This window comes from Prionailurus bengalensis, chromosome C1 (genome assembly GCF_016509475.1).
Source record: "Prionailurus bengalensis isolate Pbe53 chromosome C1, Fcat_Pben_1.1_paternal_pri, whole genome shotgun sequence".
Taxonomy (NCBI): Eukaryota; Metazoa; Chordata; class Mammalia; order Carnivora; family Felidae; genus Prionailurus; species Prionailurus bengalensis.
The window spans coordinates 214019099-214038225 of NC_057345.1; the positions used below are offsets into that span (position 1 = coordinate 214019099).

General features: G+C 40.1%; 1 protein-coding gene across 1 annotated transcript in view; it reads left to right on the forward strand.

Moving 5' to 3' along the window:
* The window catches only part of CAB39 (calcium binding protein 39), an 88868-nt gene that overhangs the window by 26751 nt on the left and 42990 nt on the right, over positions 1 to 19127 (forward strand). The window contains exon 2 of the mRNA XM_043578133.1: positions 11036 to 11191. Within this exon, the coding sequence (XP_043434068.1) occupies positions 11078 to 11191 (114 nt within the window). The 5' untranslated portion in view covers positions 11036 to 11077. The remainder of the gene's footprint in view (positions 1 to 11035; positions 11192 to 19127) is intronic.

A 19127-nucleotide genomic window follows, 5' to 3' on the forward strand; every position in this document is an offset into this window, starting at 1 on the left:
GCCTAGGTGGCTCAGTCGGTTAAGCATCCGACTGGTTCAGGTTGTGATCTCATGGTTCATGAGTTCAAGCCCCGAGTGCTGATAGCTCAGAGCCTGGAGCCTGCTTCGGATTCTATGTCTACCTCTCTCACTGCCACTCCCCTGCTCATGCTCGCTCTCACTCTCTCTCTCTCTCTCAAATAAACATTAACAAAAATTTTTTAAAGATGAAAGGACAGGTAAATACAAAGAGAATTTGGAATCAAGACGCTTGCCTTGTATCCTGACTGACACACTCATTATAGGATCTCAGGGATAGCCTTTTCTGTGACTCGAAAGATGTATAAAAGTATTTACCACAGGATTCAAGAAGGTGGATAGAGATAAAGTGTTTGTAGTAAGAATACAAAAACACTGATTCGAAGGAATAGATGCACCCCTGTTTATTGCAGTGTTGTTTACAATAGCCAAATTATGGAAGCAGCACAAGTTTCCATTGATAGATGAATGGATAAAGATGTGGTATATACGTACAATGGAATATTATTCAGCCATAAAAAAGAATGAAATCTTGCCACTTGCAACAATATGGATGGAGCTAGAGTATAATGCTAAAGCAAAATGCTTAAGCCAGTCAGAGAAAGACAAATACCATATGATTTTACCCGTATGTGGAATTTAAGAAACAAAACAATTGAACAAAGGGGAAAGGAGAGAAAAACCAAAAACCAGACCCTTAACTATACAAACTGGTGGTTACCAGAGAGGAGGTTGGTGGGGAGATGGGGGTAATTAGGCGAAGGAGATTAAGAGTACACTTGATGAGCAGTGAGTAATACATGAAATTGTTGAATTGCTATCTTGTACACCTAATATAACACTGCATGTTAACTACACTTGAATTAAGGAAAAAAATGTTTTGGAGAGCCTGGCTGGCTCAGTTGGTTAAGCATCCAACTTCGGCTCAGGTCATAATCTTGCAGTTCGTGAGTTCGAGCCCCATATCAGGCTCTGTGCTGATTAGCTCAGAGCCTGGAGCTGCTTCTGATTCTGTGTCTCCCTCTCTCTCTGCCCCTCCCCTACTGGCCCTCTGTCTCTGTCTCCCAAAAATAAATAAACATGAAAAAAAATGTGTCTGTAGACATTGGATTAGAGAATATACATCACAGTATAATGCACAAGTGATCAGTGCTGTTAAGTTCATTCTAGTTTAATGTTAAAGAAGCAATCCATGCAAAAAAAGTTGTGTGAATCAAAACAAGATAGTTCTACAGTTGTATCACCATCTTGGGAGCCCAGCAGTATTCCATGTTGGTTAATTATACCTTAATCCGTCACACTTTAATCAGAATTTTGCCATGTTTATATGGTAAATTAGAGTTGCTCAGTAAGTAGGGGTCCAGCTTTGTGCATAGCAACAGGTAAATTATAGGGACTTTCCTAGGATTTCCTGCTCACTTAACCTCCCAAACTATTTAGGTGGTGGCCCCTAACCCCTTTCAGGCTGGGTTTCAAATTAAAACTTTTTAGTTAACTCCTGGTTGTTTATGTATCAGTCATTTCTGTGGCCTTATTTGTTTTTGTCTTGAGAAGTGTTATTTTGGTTCCCTGTCAGTAAATTTATCTGGAGTCTTGTACAAAGCATGTAACATGATGGTTAATACTCAGTTGGCCACCACAGGGCTTCCTGACTCTTTGGGGGTGATACATATGTAAATAACAACAGCACAGCATCATCCGGATTTTAAAAGCTTAGAGTGTGAGAAGGGTGGGGACCTCCACTGTGGGATCTTCCTGGAGCGACTGGCATTTATCTGTGGTAGGGGGAGGGGCCAGGTTTTGGGCAAGTAGAGAAGTAACTGTGCTCCCAAGGAGGGGCTGCCCATCGTGGTATTGCTGTAGTTTTCCAAGGATTATTTCAAGGAAGGACACTGCATGTCAGCTTTTGAAGTCATTGCCCATGTACTCATTCTCTGTGAATGTTCTTCCTCCTCCTAGCTGCCTTCAACAGGAAAGTTTACTTATTGAACTACAGGGGACAAAATGAACACGTGTAGATGGGAACAGTGCAGTAAGAGAGCTCTGAGGCTCTGTAAAGGAGAATGTGTCGTTTTTAAGTCAGAAACATGGATTAAGGTGGTTGTCTGCAGTTAACACATACGTTTTGGATGTTTTAGCAAATAAGAGGGGAAAAGCAAAGCACAGTAGACAGGTAGTTCTTCAGAATAGGAACTTTTCCTTATTACTCATCTTTTTAAAATTATGAAAATGTTCAAGCATATACAAATAGGCTGTAGTATAATGAATCTCCTGTTTCAACAGTGATTAATACTTCGCTAGCCTTGTTTTCTCTATCTGCCCCCCCCCCACCACCTTACTCTTAGCGAATATTTTAAAGGAAATCTCAAATCACTCAAACTTTGGTATGTGTGTCTAACTGAGGATATTTTTTCCTACCTACTCTTGTCTGCTGTACACAAACAAGATGAGCCTGGGACATGTTGGTTACACTGTCTACTATAGTCCAGTATGATACCTGACAGAATTAACAGTGATTCCTTAATTATGTCCAGTGTATAATTTTTCTGATTGCCAATATATCATTTTTAAAAGTTGGTTTAGGGCGCCTGGGTGGCGCAGTCGGTTGAGCGTCCGACTTCAGCCAGGTCACGATCTCGCGGTCCGTGAGTTCGAGCCCCGCGTCGGGCTCTGGGCTGATGGCTCAGAGCCTGGAGCCTGCTTCCGATTCTGTGTCTCCCTCTCTCTCTGCCCCTCCCCCGTTCATGCTCTGTCTCTCTCTGTCCCCAAAATAAATAAACGTTGAAAAAAAATTAAAAAAAAAAAAAAGTTGGTTTATTTGAATCAGGGTCCAGAGAAGGTCCATATATTTGACGATGTCTTGTGAGTGTCTCACTATTTAATATTCTCTGCTTCTCACCTCACCCTGCCTTATGCTCTTTAATCTGTTGGAGAAAACCAGTTATTTGACTTGTCCCTTGTTCTGGGCTTGACTTACTGCTTCCTAGTGATGTTGTTTAACTTGTTCCTTTTAGGCTGGTGGCTCTAGAAACTTGGTTAGATTCAGATTTTTTGTTTCTAGTAGGGGAAAGGAAATCAAATTTTTATAGATGGAACTTTGTATTTCCTATTGCATTATGTCATGAGACAGATTGATGTCTGGTTGTCCTATTTTTAGCAATAGATGAGTGTTTTCCAAGTTGTCAGCTCCAGTGTATCCATTATGAAGTTCTCCCTCACCCTTCCGCTTGTGATTTTAATGGCCATTGATGTTTGTTGCCTAGATCCATTATTTCATAAGGATTACAAAATGGTAATTTTCAATTTTTCTTCCTACGTTTAGTACGTTTATGTGAATCTTCTATAAAGAACTTTTCCTTGCCACCTATTTGGTTACCCTCAAATACAGGCTATATAGAAGATAAATGCGCTGTTCCCTTCATTTACCAGTTTTGAGGGTATTGTGGTGGTGTTCTCACAGGCTCTAAGGTGACTACTAAATTTTCTTTTTTAGTACCATAATTTTCATAGATTTTAATGCTTTACTTCTATTAATTATATATACTTATATTACTATTAAATATATACGCAAAGGTTCAATTTGTGTGCCAATTCATTGTAGTCATTTTCCCTTTTTATGCCCCAATTGTATCATCTTTGGCCTGTGGAAGCCTACTCAGATTGGCTCCCGTGTCTTTTTCTGTATGAACCCATTCATTCATCTTTGCTTTCTGAAGTAACTAACATGTCCCAGGCTCCTCTTGTGTATTTCCTGCTCCTTCATGGAGACCTGATTCCTCTATGAGAAATGATCTTGTGTTAATTTTTTTTTTTTTTTTTTAATTTTAGAGAGCGTAAGTGAGGGAAAAAGGGCGGGGGGGGGGGGGAGAGAATCTTAAGCAGGCTCTATTCTCACTGCAGAGCCCAATGTGGGGCTCGATCCCACAACCCCAGGATCATGACCTGAGCTGAAATCAAGAGTTTCTGGGTGTACAGCAATGAATGAGTGAAACCAGTGAAGTCCTTGTTTTCATAGGACTTATTTTAACAGAAAGGAGCAGATAAACATATGTCAGTTTATGGTGTAAGTACTGGAAGAGCAATGAAGCAAGATAAGGAGATGAGAGTAGGGGAGAGGTGCTATTTTGGAAACAGTGGTCTGGGAAGGCCCTATTCATACGGTGTCATTTGAGTAGAAGTGTGGGTAAAATGAGGGAGAGAGCCACAGGGATTTGAGCTGAAAGCTCTCCTTAGACAGTGTGGGGAATGTACATAGGCCTGGCCCAGGAATTCAAGCCAGGGAGTGTAACTAACGTCTGGGGTGTAAGAGACAAGAATAGAAAGGCGTGGATCACAATGAATCTTATATGCCTTGGTCAGGAGTTTGGATTTTATTCTGAGTGAAATGGGAAGTCATCGGGGAAAGTATTGAACAGAGAAGCGACAGTGCTTTATAAACTGTGAGTGCATGAGAGATCATACAAATAATTTAAATACTATTACAACTACAACCCTCTGGTTTACCATCTAGGCTATAAAAGAGTATCAGTTTGACTCCTGAATAGTACCCAGTTTTGAACACTGTTGGCCCCTGCAAGGTATATTAATTGCAAAACACACTCCAAAGTCTTGTATCTCTTGGACACTTAATTTTGGTTTTGATATAGTTAATGATGATCTGTGTATGTATTTGGTGGCTTTGGTAATTAACCAAAGGTCCAAATGCTTCTTAAAGCTATTCATGGTTTATTTTAATGGAGGTAGGTTATTGCATCTTATTTACAGCTAAGAAGGGCCTGTAGCCTTTTCATCCAAAAGCAGAATCAAAACTTGGAAGATGCAGGTTTAAAAAGACGAATAAGATCACTCATTTTATATTGCTGTCCAATCTGTGTAGATACCTTTTTTTTTTTTTTACCCATTTTTCATTCTAGAAATGGTCACGAATCAGATTTTATTTACTTTAAAAATTTTTTTTAAATGTTTATTTGGGGGGGGGGGTGTAGACACAGAATCCAAAGCAGGCTCCAGGCTCTGAGCTGTCAGCACAGAGCCTGATGCAGGGTTCAAACTCATGAACTGCGAGATCATGACCCGAGCCCAAGTCAGACACTTAACCAACTAAGCCACCCAGGCACCCCACAAATCAGATGTTAGGAGAAACAAAAAACCCCGCATAACTATCCTGTATTACTATTTATTCAAATTTTACCGTATGCAGATGCTGTGCTAATAAGCATGTTCAAACATATAATTTAATTCTTGTGCTAAGTTGTAAGGTAAGCTATTTTTCTCATTTTCGAGATGTGGAAAAGGGTCTCAGAAAAGTCTAAGCTAAGGCATGAGGCAGTCAGGATCTGAACCCAGGTTATCTTTAAAGCTGTGTAATTATGCAAGCTGGTGCAGCCACTTTAGAAAACAGTGTGGAGTTTCCTCAAAAAATTAGAACCAACTACCCTACGACCCAGCAATAGCACTAATAGGAATTTATCCAAGGGATACAGGAGTGCTGGTTCATAGGGGCACGTGTACCCCAATGTTTATAGCAGCACTTTCAACAATAGCCAAAGTATGGAAAGAGCCTAAATATCCATCAGCTGATAAATGGATAAAGAAGATGTGGTTTATATATACAAGGGAATACTACTTGGCAGTGAGAAAGAATGAAATCATGCCATTTGCAGCAACATGGATGGAACTGGAAGGTACTATGCTGAGTGAAATAAGTCAGAGAAGGACGGATATCGTATGTTCTCAATTCATATGTGGATCTTGAGAAACTTAACAGAAGACCATGGGGGAAAGGAAGGGGAAAAAAAAGTTACAACAGAGAGGGAGGGAGGCAAACCGTAAGAGACTCTTGAATACAGAGAACAAACTGAGGGTGAATGTAGGGGTGGGGGAGAGGGGAAAATGAGTGGTGGGCACTGAGGAGGGCACTTGTTGTTGGGATGAGCACTGGGCGTTGTAGGTAAGCAGTGAACCACGGGAATCTACCCCGAAACCAAGAGCACACTTTACACACCATATGTTAGCCAATTTGACAATAAATTATGTTAAAAAATTAAAAAAAAAATAAAGCTGTGTAATTAACCACTGTGCTTTATATACTTGCCCCACACTACTATATGGATAGTCTGGCATGTTTTAGATATTGAGTATTAATTTGAAGTAAGTAACACTAACTGTAGAAGCAGGAGGTGAGGTCTCAGAGCCAGCTGTCTAAAAATGGGTTAAGTGTGCAGTACATTCCACACTTCTCACCACTGCTTGATTTACCTTAGCAGCCATGTGTGCAAGTCTTATTGTATGTGGGACTATTTGTCAATTTTCAGTTTTTGCATTTGACCACCAAGTTTATGAGTCAGATCTAACAGTATGTTAGTATAGAATCCCATTAACTCAGCTGTCTAGGAATGTGTTGTCATTCAGCAGCTTCTCATTATTGTCTCTAAACACATACACCCACATCCATACACACCAGAATGCTGTCTTCTGTAGAGCAGGTGCCCTTGATGCCTTTAGCTTGTGGCGTATTGTGAGTGCATAGTTGGTATTTAAATGAATGGATGTCCTAATCAGTGGCTTATGGACCATTTGACTCCTTTTCGGTATTTGTCAGTACACAGGTGAATAGAGTTAGCTACAGTTAGGAGGGTGTCCGCACAAGCCAAAACAGATTGCCTAAGAAGGGCAGTGCCCAGCAATGCTAACTCTAATTATGTTAGACTTTTATTTTCTAGGTGTTCTGTATGTTCTCCAGCACTTCCTTGGGGGTGGAACATTGTACTTTTCAGAGCATTCACACAGCAGAACAGTGATGTGCAGTTTTTGTTCTTTGTAAGAAATTAAGTGACCGTTTCTAGTATCATCTGGTCTCTGTTTGAAGAAGAGAGTAGACTCCCAGTACGAACGACCACAGACATGGAGCAAGTAATAAAAAGGAGAATGTACGACAGACTGTTAATACCTGTTGTCTCTATAGGCTTTGCAGGTGATTTTCACTGTCTGCCTTGTGTAGTGCTTCAGTGTTTGCATTTTGCTAATGAATAATGTAACCATTTCTTAAAAACTAGAAGTTTGACTCTCTGTGGCTGACATAGATGCAGAAGTAGTTAGAAAGACTTTCATTATTCTGATCCCTAGCCGAACCCCACACCCCCAAGAATATATAGAATCTAGCTGAAGGCTATGCTTATGTGAACAACAGCACAGAAATTGGTTTTGGTTTTGTTTTTTTGTTGTTGTTATTTGTGTGTGTGTGTGTGTGTGTGTGTGTGTGTGTGTGAGAGAGAGAGAGAGAGAGAGAGAGAGAGAGAGAGAGAGAGATTTGTGGTCCCAACCATTGTGTGAACGAGATTTCCCAAAACATCCCCTAAAAGTGATATATTGGCCCCATTGACAACCACTGCCCTATGTGGAGAATAGTGAAGATCTACATTTGGTGTCTGTAGGATAGAGATTTAGAAAGTAGAATTGACTGAAACTGTGAATTGATCACATATGGAAGAGTTAACAAGTGGAAAGAGTGGTATGATGACTGGGTTTTGTGATTGGGTGAACCATGGATTCATTCACTGTGAAGGGGAACTTAGAAACAGGACTTGGGGTGAGGTTTGAGTTGCCTGGAGGACATTTATAGAGAATAGTAGTTGGAAATGTAGTTCATTTGGTTGGAGCAGGAAATGGGTTTCAGGTTATTGAAACCATGGGTAGGTGAGATCAATCAGAGAATACAGAGTAAGAACACAGCTGAGGGTGGAACCCTGAAGGACATCAACATTGGAGTAGAGATGAGTCACTGAATTAAATGCAGAAAGAAAGAGCATTCAGAGAGAAAGGAAAACAACAACTAAGGGAGAGCAGTGTATAGAAGCTAAGGGGTATGCAGTGCTACATGTTCACATAGATTCCTTTCGTGCAGCTTTAACACTAAAGCAATTCCATAAATGTTAATTTTAATATGAAACTAGTATGTTTAATTATTTCCCACCCTACCCTTCCCCCAACCCCTCAAAATTTCAAGCCAAATTTCCCCTCCAAGCCTTCTTTATCTTTGGGATTCAAGCATATACCGCTGTTTGTTTATCATCAGGAGCAAGCTTATCTCCACTTTGAGATTTGTAGGTATGGGTTTCCACAGCCCTCTTTAGAATCCTAACAGTGGTCGGTTTTCTCCCAATCGCAATAATTTTGACTCAGTCCAAAGAATCCTGCTGAGGTGTATTATGAGCCAAAAACATACATACACATATATATGTTTTTTTTTTTGAGGGACAGAGTAAATTTGTATTTGAAAGCTAAATGAATTTTTCACTTGTAATATATATTTTTGTCTATCTCTTTCATGATCTCCAGTTTTGTCCAAAACATAGGTTAGGCAGTTTTAAAACAGTATTAAGAAATACTTTGAACATACACAAAAGCTGAGTAACAATGAAAATCCATATATCCACCATCTAGATTTAAAAATTAAGATTCTTACCATATTTGCAAATGTGGCACTCGGGCTTAGTAGCAGTTGGCATCTTCTGGGAACAGAAAGGACCTCAGTGTGGCTGGACCTCTATGATAAAGGTCGGGATGCTGGGCCATGAGTTGGAGATGGGCAAAGCCTAGGAGGGCCATGGTAGGAATTTGTATTTTATTATAAGGGCCGTGAAGAGTTATCGAAGGGCCTTCACCAGTGGGCTCTTGTTACTGGTCCCTAAAACTCCCTCAGATATTTGTAATGAAATACTGCTGATGATAAAGGAGGAAGAAGGAAAACAGGAAAGATAGGTAGATTGTTATGGTGAAAGGTGTCTCTTAACCATGTTAATGCTTGTTTAACCATTGCTGCTTCCAGCCTGGTTATGTCCATACTCTTGGGATTGTCAGTTCCAAAACTCAGACATATGCCTGTGTGTTTCACATCCTTCAAGGATCTTGCTGAGGAGTGTCCACTTCTTGTTTTTAGTACAGGAAATACTAACTGTATTTCCTCAAAGCACAGTCTTACTAGTGTATATGTTCTGCAAAATCTTGGCTGCATAGTATACTAATTAAAAAAGGAATGATTGTGTCATGCTTCCTTTTTCCCTCACAGAAGCACTTTATATGTGTTATCTTCACCAGCTGTACTCTTTCTGCTATGACGAGTATTTGGTTTACGGTAGAACCTTTTAAAACCCCCTTTGCCCTGGAAAGTCACTTCTTCCACCATTGAGCCCAAGCTGAAAATATCTCTGTTGCATAGCACCGTAACACTTCCTGCAAAATACCATTAAACTCTTCCCACCCTCCACCCAACATGGACTTGTAGCATCGTTGCTATTATTTGCAGAGTACAAATAGGAAAGATTGCATTTTCAGAGGATTTACTGTGATTCTGAGTCCACTGTGTTCATGGAAAAGCATCTGCATTACTCCCTACCCCCTCAAACAACAAAAAGGTTAAAGAGAAAATAATGGAAAAGAGTGACCACGATTTATGTACCATCTAGCCAGGTAATCAGATAATGTAACAGCCACTTGGGATAACTCACCTATAAAATCCAAACTTCTTATCAGAGAAAAGATATTTAGAAAGGAATGTATTCATCTTTGGTTTTTGAAAACCTGTGTTTGAGGACATATCTCTTTTGTTAATGGAGATGTGGTTTCAATGCGATCAAAGAAGGATTTACAATCTGGTGGGAAGTGAGCTATATAGGTGATATTTAGATGTAAAGATTGGTCAGGACCGATCATATCAAAACATGTCAAGAATTAACATACATGTTCATGATTTAATTGTAGGCTTAACATTGACCTTCATTTGCATGCTGTTTCCCCCTATATGTTTATTTGTAAACAGGTCACTGTATCTCAAACCCTGGAGAAAAAAACATTTAAATACTTTATTCAAATAAAGTCTTAGGCAAAGCTCAAAAGAAGTGTTAATGATGCTGTGCAGTGGAGATATTTTATGTTCACATGTGGGAAAAAAAAGTTATCTTTTGGTATCTCCATGAGGTCGTTTAATGTCTGTGAATATAGCTTCTTTCCATTTAGTAAAAGAAATTGTAAGTTCTGACTGGTTCCCGAGTTACTTTCCATTATTTGTCTTGTTAACTTTGTTTTTTCATGGTGACTTCTAGTGGATGTCCTCCTTTTACGTGATATAATATTGTGGTTTATGTGGTTGGAATGTTGTTTTCTGCTGCCCATAAAAAATTAAGAACTTCCAGAAGTTCATTACCCGAAGGGTTTTATCCAGTGAGTTCCTTCACAGGAGATAGTCCTATCCAGGCAGAAAGACTACATGATGAAACTGTCACATAAGGGACTTGAGGATCCGCTGGGAGATTTGCCCAAGGCTCTGTCCAAGATTCTCCAACTCAGAGACCCTGACTGACTGAAGAGAAGGTGGTGGGTGCCCCCGGGGTGCTTAGGGGGAAACAGCATGAACACAGGCCAGGTCATATCTGGAGAGACCTAGATAGTGAGCCTGTTGCTAGTGCTGTTTGGCTAAGCTCCTTACCTAGCTTTTTGCCTCAGTTTCCTCAACCGTAAGAGATCCCTGTTAATTAGAGGTACCGTGTGGTAATTAAGGACACTTTGGATTGAGATAGACCTGAGCTGGTTTTACTGCTTGGTACCTTGAGCCAGTTTCTTGACCTCATTAAAGTTCACCTGTAAATGGGAGTAATAATGTCCCTGGGGGAATTGTTTGAAAAGATCCCATAAGATGATGAATTAAAGTGCTTAGCGTGGGGCCTGGCAGTACGAGTTGCCCTGCTCACCAGCACCAGCATGTTCCTCCTCAAATGGGTGGTTAGGGGAGCAGGTGATAAAAAAGGTGTTTCGAGAGGTACGAAACATTCTGTAATTCTAAGATCTCTCTGCATTATCATTTTCTGTGTATGTTTGTAGGTTTCCTCATTCCTACTCACTTTGCAAGTCTTGTCGTAAAATGACTCTCTCAGACAGTGGGTTTCTTCCCAGATTAGGGTTTAGAAAGTATGTCTTTTTTGACCTCACTTCTTCTCACTTGTGCCTTGTGCTGTGCCCCCAGGTGAAGCAGGCAGAGCGCAGCGAGGCATCTGTCGCTGCCGCCATGCCGTTCCCATTTGGGAAGTCTCACAAATCCCCAGCAGACATTGTGAAGAACCTGAAGGAGAGCATGGCTGTTCTGGAAAAGCAAGACATTTCTGACAAAAAAGCAGAAAAGGTATGCATTTGGTTTTATGTTATATTTTCAATCTTTTGATTAGGAGCAAATGTAAGACAGATTATGAAGTGATTTTAAAAGATCAGTAAATCCCAATTTGGGTTTATTTGGGGTTTTAAAATAGAGTCCTCAAATGGCATTTGCTGCTGCCTAAACACCACATACTTTCTTCCATACCGCCATCCAACAGATTGCTTTCTCACTTTTCTCTCAGTTTTTCATTTCAGGTTCTCAAATTTATTTAATTTGGTGGGGAGGGGTGTTCATTGTTGAAGTGGTTTATCTGATCAGTGTTTCCACCTGTCGTCTTCTTGGAGCAGCATCTCTCCCAGTTTCCTTTCTGTGTTCCTTGTATCCATGACAAGTGTCTCCCTCTGTCCAGTCACCATAGTCCAAAACCTGGCTTTTTTCCTGATCTGTCTCCTCCCCCCCCCCCTTTTTTTTATGTTTATTTATTTTTGAGAGAGAGAGAGAGAGACAGAGCACGAGCCGGGGATGGGCAGAGAGAGAGGGAGACACAGAATCTGAAGCAGGATCCAGGCTCTGAGCTGTCAGCACAGAGTCCGATGTGGTACTTGAACTCACAGACCATGAGATCGTGACCTGAGCCGAAGTCAGATAAACCAACTGAGTCACCCAGGCACCCCTTCTCCTCCTTTAAAATGTCATCTTTGTGAAATACTGTGAATCCTACTTCCTAAGGGATTAGGAATTGATCCTGACTGCCATTCCCACTTGATGAAGATCCTCATGACCTCTCTTATGGACCTTAGCAGTAGCCTCCTTAATGCTCTTTGTAAAATATCTCCCCTGCTTTAAACCTTCAGTGCAGACTCCTCACATAGCACACAAGACCCTTCATGACCTGGTCTCTGCTTTTCTAGGCGATTTTCAACCCTTCTCCCCACTATTCTGTGAGCTCTAGCAATCTCAGCTTGCCTCTGTCCACTAGAGCAACTAAAGCAAATGATCAGCTATACCATTTTTAATGCCTTTGTCTTGTCCACCCCCTTGGATTTTCACCCCACCCCCCATTCATCTTTCAGAACCACCCCATACCTCTCTTTTTCCTAGATGGCTTCCCAGAATACTCCCTTTGCTTCCTCATGCTTGCCCCCTAAAACAGATCTCTACCTTTTGGTCACCTCCTTTGGAAATGCCAGCACTGCCTCCATCTTTGAACATGATTTTATTTGTGTTGTATTTTTTCTCTCTTATTAGAACATGAGCTCTTTGACTCCAGTGTTATTTCTGGCCCACCTATGCCCTCCACAGTACCTGTCTACCATGGGCTGGATACCTGCTGTCTCTTGAATGAGTATTTGACTGGAATCACCTCTTCCACCCTGTTGTTTATTTTAGGAGGTTGTTTCCTCTCTTGGGTTGAATAGTAGACTGCTTAACTACTACCATCTTTTTAAGATGTGGTTTACCTGTGTTCCTATAAAAAAACGAAGTTCACACCCATGGGATTAAGATTTGTTACAGGCTATTGAGTTAATCTATCTTTCTGTCATTGGAAGCAATCTAGGAGTGCCTGGGTGGCTCAGTCAGTTAAGCATCTGACTTGGGCTCAAGTCATGATCTCATGGTTCATGAGTTTGAGCCCTGCATCGGGCTCTGTGCTGTCAGTGCAGAGCCTGCTTCAGATCCTCAGTCTCCCTCTGTCTCTCTCAACCCTTGCCCCCACCCCCAAATAAATATTTAAAACCAAAGAAGCAATCTAAAATTAGTAAAATTTTTTTATAATTCAACTTTAGATCTTTCATGGAAATTCTAGACAGTTTCTTGCATTCCCATTGTAAGATAATAGATAAATGTTTATGATATGATAAAACTTTTTAAAAAATTCGGGTGTAACAGATGATAGCTAGATTTTCATGTTTGTGTTTGCATTCACTCTGATGTCATATGTTCCTTGGTTGAAGTTATAAAGTCTGGCCTTATACAGATGTATGGGTGGAAAAAGGAGGTGTGTTTTAATAGCCTTTCAGATAATTCTGAATATTTTTTGATAGCCACACCAAAATTCAACAATTGATAGTTCCTTGGGGCACCTGGGTGGCCTAGTTGGTTAAGCTTACGATTCTTGGTTTCATCTCAGATCATGATCTCACGGTTTCATGAGTTCAAGCCCCACCTCAGGCTCTGAACTGGCAGCACAGAGCCTGCTTGGGATTCTCTCTCTCCCTCTGTCTCTTCCCCTCCCCCACACGTGCTGTCTCTGTCTCTCTCAAAATAAATAAACAAAAATCTTTAATAAAAAAGGAAAAAAACCCAATTGCTAGCTCCTTGATTGTAATAGAATCTGAAAGTATATAAATAAACTTTTCATACTCCGCATTTTGAAAAGATTTTTTTTTTTTTTTTGAGAGAGGGCGCAAGTGAGCAAGGGGCAGAGAGAGAGAGGGAGAATTCCAGGAGAGAAAGAGAGAGGGGGGAGTGGGAGACAGAAGCAGGGCTCACCCTAAGCGGGGTTTGAGCTCACCGGAAGCAGGGCTCATGCTCACCCACTGTGGGACTCGAACTCAGGAACCGTGGGATCATGACCTAAGCCGAAGTCAGATGTTTGAAAAGATCTTTTATCCATGCATGATTTTGTAACATGCATTGATCATTTAGAAAGTGTTGGATCACTGATGTATACACATCTTCCAAATATTGACACATTATACAATTTCAAAAATTCACATTTTTAAGTATTACCACTAATCCCATCGGAAAAGTCTGGAAGTACTGGAAAGTGGTCAGACTTATGCATGTTGTATTCAGATTTCAGAATTCAAATTGGGCAGCAGATACTATAGGGTGTTTTCCTTAAAGTGACAAGCTCTCACTTCATTCATTTTTGAGAAAATGTCTGCCAAATATCTAAGCCTGAATGATTTGTCAGTTTTTCTTTCACGTTAAAATGATGTTCCATTAAAAAAGTGGCTTATTCAGCTTGTAGCTCTGTCATACAATTACTTTTCCTTAAGACAACCCATTTACTTTATTTTTTTTTCCAACGTTTTTTATTTATTTTTGGGACAGAGAGAAACAGAGCATGAACGGGGGAGGGGCAGAGAGAGAGGGAGACACAGAATCGGAAACGGGCTCCAGGCTCCGAGCCATCAGCCCAGAGCCCGACGCGGGGCTCGAACTCACGGACCGCGAGATCGTGACCTGGCTGAAGTCGGACGCTTAACCGACTGCACCACCCAGGCGCCCCATAACCCATTTACTTTAATAAGGGGCAGAAGGTGTTTTACGTATACTCCCTGTATTTATCACACCAAATGTTAAAAAGACGTGTACTCAAATATCAAAATTTAATAAAATGAATATTTTTTCTGCTTTCCCATGACATTCTTAAGCAAAATTTTAAACTGAGTACATGGTGATGAAGATGGCAATGATGGCCAGTGCAGTTTGTTGTCCCCGCCTTGACTCAGACTAGAGGGTCAGCACTGTCAGTGCAAATGGCAATTCGGCAGAAAAAGGCAAATGTGTTTGTATTGATTGAAAACAGCTCTGACCTCCTGGGTCTCTTGAAAGGGTCTCAAGGGTCCACAGGAGTCCATGCTTTGACATCTGTGGTGGTCGACTGAAGGGGTGTGGGTGTGTGGAGGGTGGCAGCAGGTAGGGGGAGTGTCCTAACTTAGATGGGCTATATGAGGAGGTGGCACTGGAGGTGAGTCCTGTAAGTTATAGAAAGCATGCTTAGTCTCCATTAGAATCCATATTATCTACTTGACTAAACCAGTGGTTGTCAACCAGGGGCAGTTTGCCTTCTGTGGGACATTTGGCAATGTCTAAAGACATTGTTGGTTTTAATCTGTGTTGGAGCACAGGCTGCTACTGGCATCTAGTTAGGAAAGGCCAGAGATGCTGCTAAACGTGGGACAGCCTCCCACAACAAGGAGTTACCTGGTCCCAAATATCCATAACACCAAGGTTGAGAGCTATTTCTTTAAACCTTAGCAAGAATAGACCTCCTGCTATTAGGATAAACGAAGCAAAGGAAAATAGTTGAATTTATGAAAAATTTCATTTCAGTGGAAAGGGACAACTCTGAAAGGCAACTTGTGGAAATTACTTTTTCTGAAATAGATTAAGAAGAGGGAGGAGAACCCTGCAATTTCCCAATTCACCTTGTTATCAACATTCAAAAGGTAGTAGCAACTGATGCAAATGGCAAAAAAGGGAACAGAGACCTGAAAATAAATGGAAAGGTGAAAATCTAACCACTAAATTAAAAACCGTGAAAAACAACTTTGACCTCATACTTAAGACTGAAAGCTTGAAGGTAGTCCCATAAAACCAGAGTGCTTGCTATGACTTATTTAGCCTTGTTCTGGAAATCCAGCCAGTGCGTAAAGAAATGGTTTGGAAAAAGGAAGGAAGGAAGGAAGGAAGGAAGGAAGGAAGGAAGGAAGGAAGGAAGGAAGGAGACGGAAGGAAGGAAGAAATGGTTTAGAAATAAAAAATACAGTTATTGCAAATAAACAGGGAGAATTACATTATTGACATACTCATATATCTGTACAAAACACAAGCAAATCAACGTAAAAATGAGTTTATTTACAAGGCAGCTAAATCCATAGAAAATTCATAGCTTCCCTAAATACCAATCAAAACTATCTAGAAATTGTAGTTTTTTTAAGCAAGTATTTCATTTACAATAACAACAACAACAACAACAACAAATAAGATGTTTGAGAATACTTTCATCAGGAAGGATGCAGAACCTGTTTGAAGAAAACTATAAAACCTTGTTCAGAGGCACCAAAGAATACCTGGTCCATTCTATCAGATGGAATATAGTTAAGATGTCGTTTCTTTTCAAATTAATGTTTAAGCTTAAAGTGATTTCATTCAAATCAGAGCAGGATCTTTTTGTAAGTTGACAAATAATTATTCTGAAGCTTTAGAAGAATAAATAAATGAGATACAAAGTTGTAGCCAGATTGAAGGAATATAAATTCTACTTTGTTTGGAAGCAAAACACCCACTTCACACATCGATTCACAGTCTTTCCAAGCATGGTTAATGAAATTTGGTCCTTCTGTCCTTGTTGTTCAGGCCAAAAGTCTTGTGTTATCCATGACTCCTTTCCTACTTCCCAAATCCAATTCATGAGCAAATCCATTCACTTTGGTTGGGGGGATTTAAAACCAAGACTCTAACCATGTCTCTCCCATTTTGCTACACACTCTGGTGTGGTCTACCCTTGTCTCTGCTCTGAAATACCATAGTGTCGTTTGAACTGGTCTCTCTTGCCTCCCTACGGCCATATTGGTTCCTTCAAAACATGACTCAAATGGGACACCTGGGTGGCTCAGTTGGTCAAGTGTCCAACTCTTGATTTTGGCTCAGGTCATGATCCCAGGGTTGTGGGATTGAACCTTGCATCGGGCTCTGCACTGAGCATGGAGCCTGCTTAAGATTCTTTCTCTCTCTGCTCCCTTTCCCGTGGTTGCACACACACACTCTCTCTCTCTCTCTCTCTCTCACTAAAAAATAAAAACAAAATTTAAAAAAAAAACCCATGAGTCAAACAATATTTTCCTTAGAGTAAAAGTCAGAGTCCTTACAAGGACCTGAACTAAGTTCTACAGACCAAATCTTTGCTTAGGCCTGTTTTTGTAAGGCTCGTGAGCTAAGAATGATTTTTACTGGGACGCCTGGGTGGCTCAGTCGGTTGGGTGTCCAGCTTCAGCTCGGGTCATGATCTCACGGTTCATGAGTTCGAGCCCTGCATTGGGCTCTGTGCCGACAGCTGGGAACCTGGAGCTTGCTTCAGATTCTGTGGTCTCCCTCTCTCTCTGCCCCTCCTCCATTCATATTCTGTCTCTCTCTCTTTCTCAAAAATAAACAAACATTAAAAAAAAATGGTCTTTACATTTTTAAAGGGTTGGTTTAAAAAGCAAATAAGAATATGCAACAGAGACCTTATGTGGCCTGCGAAGCTTAAAATATTTACTATCTGCCCTTCAGCAAAAAAATAAGCAATGACCCTTGCCCTGGACAGTCAGACCCAGGGCTTCAATTGGGCCTTTCTCCAAGTGCTCCCCCCACATTGACTTCCTTTCCTGATATACTTCAGTCATGCTTTTGCCTTTAGGCCTTTGCATTTGGCTGTTGCTTTTGCCTAGAATGTTCTTCCCCCAGCTCTCTGCTTGGCTTTACTCCCTTATCACCTTCAAATCTTTGCTCAAATGTCACTTTTCACCCAACCCCCTGTTTAAAATGCAGCTCTCCTCCCTGGCTTTCCTATTCCCCTTGATCTTATTCTATTTTCCTTTGTAGCACTTAACATTTTTAATATACTAATGATGTTTGTTTACTTTTTCTTCCTCCTGTTAGAATATAAACCTTCCAAAGACAGCTCAATAACTATTTGGATTTATTGAAAATGGAATACAAAGCAGAGTTAACTTGAAATACTGTCACCTTATGACTCTTCTGAACTCTTAATTCCTTAAAACAGGTATTACTGAGAGTATGTAACAATTTGTATTTTGAGTTTGTGACCAATAAGAGGGTATAATAGCCAGGTATCTTACAGATTTTATGATGGTGGCCAAGGATCACATTCCCTTTAAAGCTACCACACACAGAAGTAGTGAGATAAATGACCCTTCTTGGGAGATCTACCCTGTTGGGCCTAGTATCTTCCACATAGGTTTATGTTCATTAATTAGTTCAGGATACTCAGAGGACATTTTTAATGATTGGATGAATAATTATACCTAGTACATGATTAGTGGATCCACTCTAAGCTTCTAGGCAGGGTTCTAGTGATCTGTTGTAAGATACTGTCCTCAACTCTAAACTGTTTGACATTTATTGTTATTGATTTATATGAAGAGAATTAAAGGGATTATTAGCAGAGTCTGTGAATTACAAATATTGTAGAAGGATAGTAAACTCTATAGGTAACTGAATCAGGCACCAGAGGGTTAGCTGTTAGGGTTGGTAGGGTAAGGCTTGAAGGAAGGGCATGATCCTAAGTGATAAAATGCAGTACAGATCAAAGTATAGCTTTGTACTAGAATCTTAAAAAACAACAACAACAATACAACAGACTAGATTCCAAAGGAGAAAATAAAATATTTGATTAAGCCAAAAAAAGGCAGAAAAAGAGGAAAAGATTAAAGAACAGATGGGACAAATGGAAAACAAACAGTAAGTTGATAGACTCAGATGTACCATATCAATAATCACATTAAATATAAATGGGCTGAATAACCTAGTTAAAAGGCAGAGATAGTCAGATTGAATGAAAAAGCCCTAACTTTATGTACCTATGTGAAATGAACTTTAAAGATAATGACACATTTAGATTACAAAGATGGAAAAAGATATACCATGCTAATACTTGTGAAAAGAAAGCTGGAGTGCCTCTATTAATATCAGACACAAGTAGATTTTAGAGCAAGGAATATCACCAGGGATAAAATCATTTCATGATAAAATAGAGTTCAACTAATCCAAGGGACATAACAATCCTAAATATTTATGCACATGGTAACAGAGCCTTAAAGCAAAATAAAACAAAGCAAAAACTGATAAAACTGCAAGATGAAACTGTCAAATCCACAATTATAATTGGAGATTTTAGTGCCCCAATCTCAGTAATTGATAGAACAAAGCAGAAAACCAGCAAGGATCTTCTAGTAGACCATAATGATACTGTCAACCAATTTGACCTAATTGATATTTATAGAACACTGTATCCAACAACAGCAGAACACTCCTACACCCTTTTGACATATGACACATTTTTAGTAAATGTAGACTATATTTTGGGCCTTAAAAGAAGGTCCAATACTTTAAAAAGATAAATTTATATAACATATGTTCTGTGACTACAATAGAATTAAATTAGACATCGATAACAGAGCCTGGGAAAAATTCCAAAATATTTGGAAACTAAACATCATACTTATGA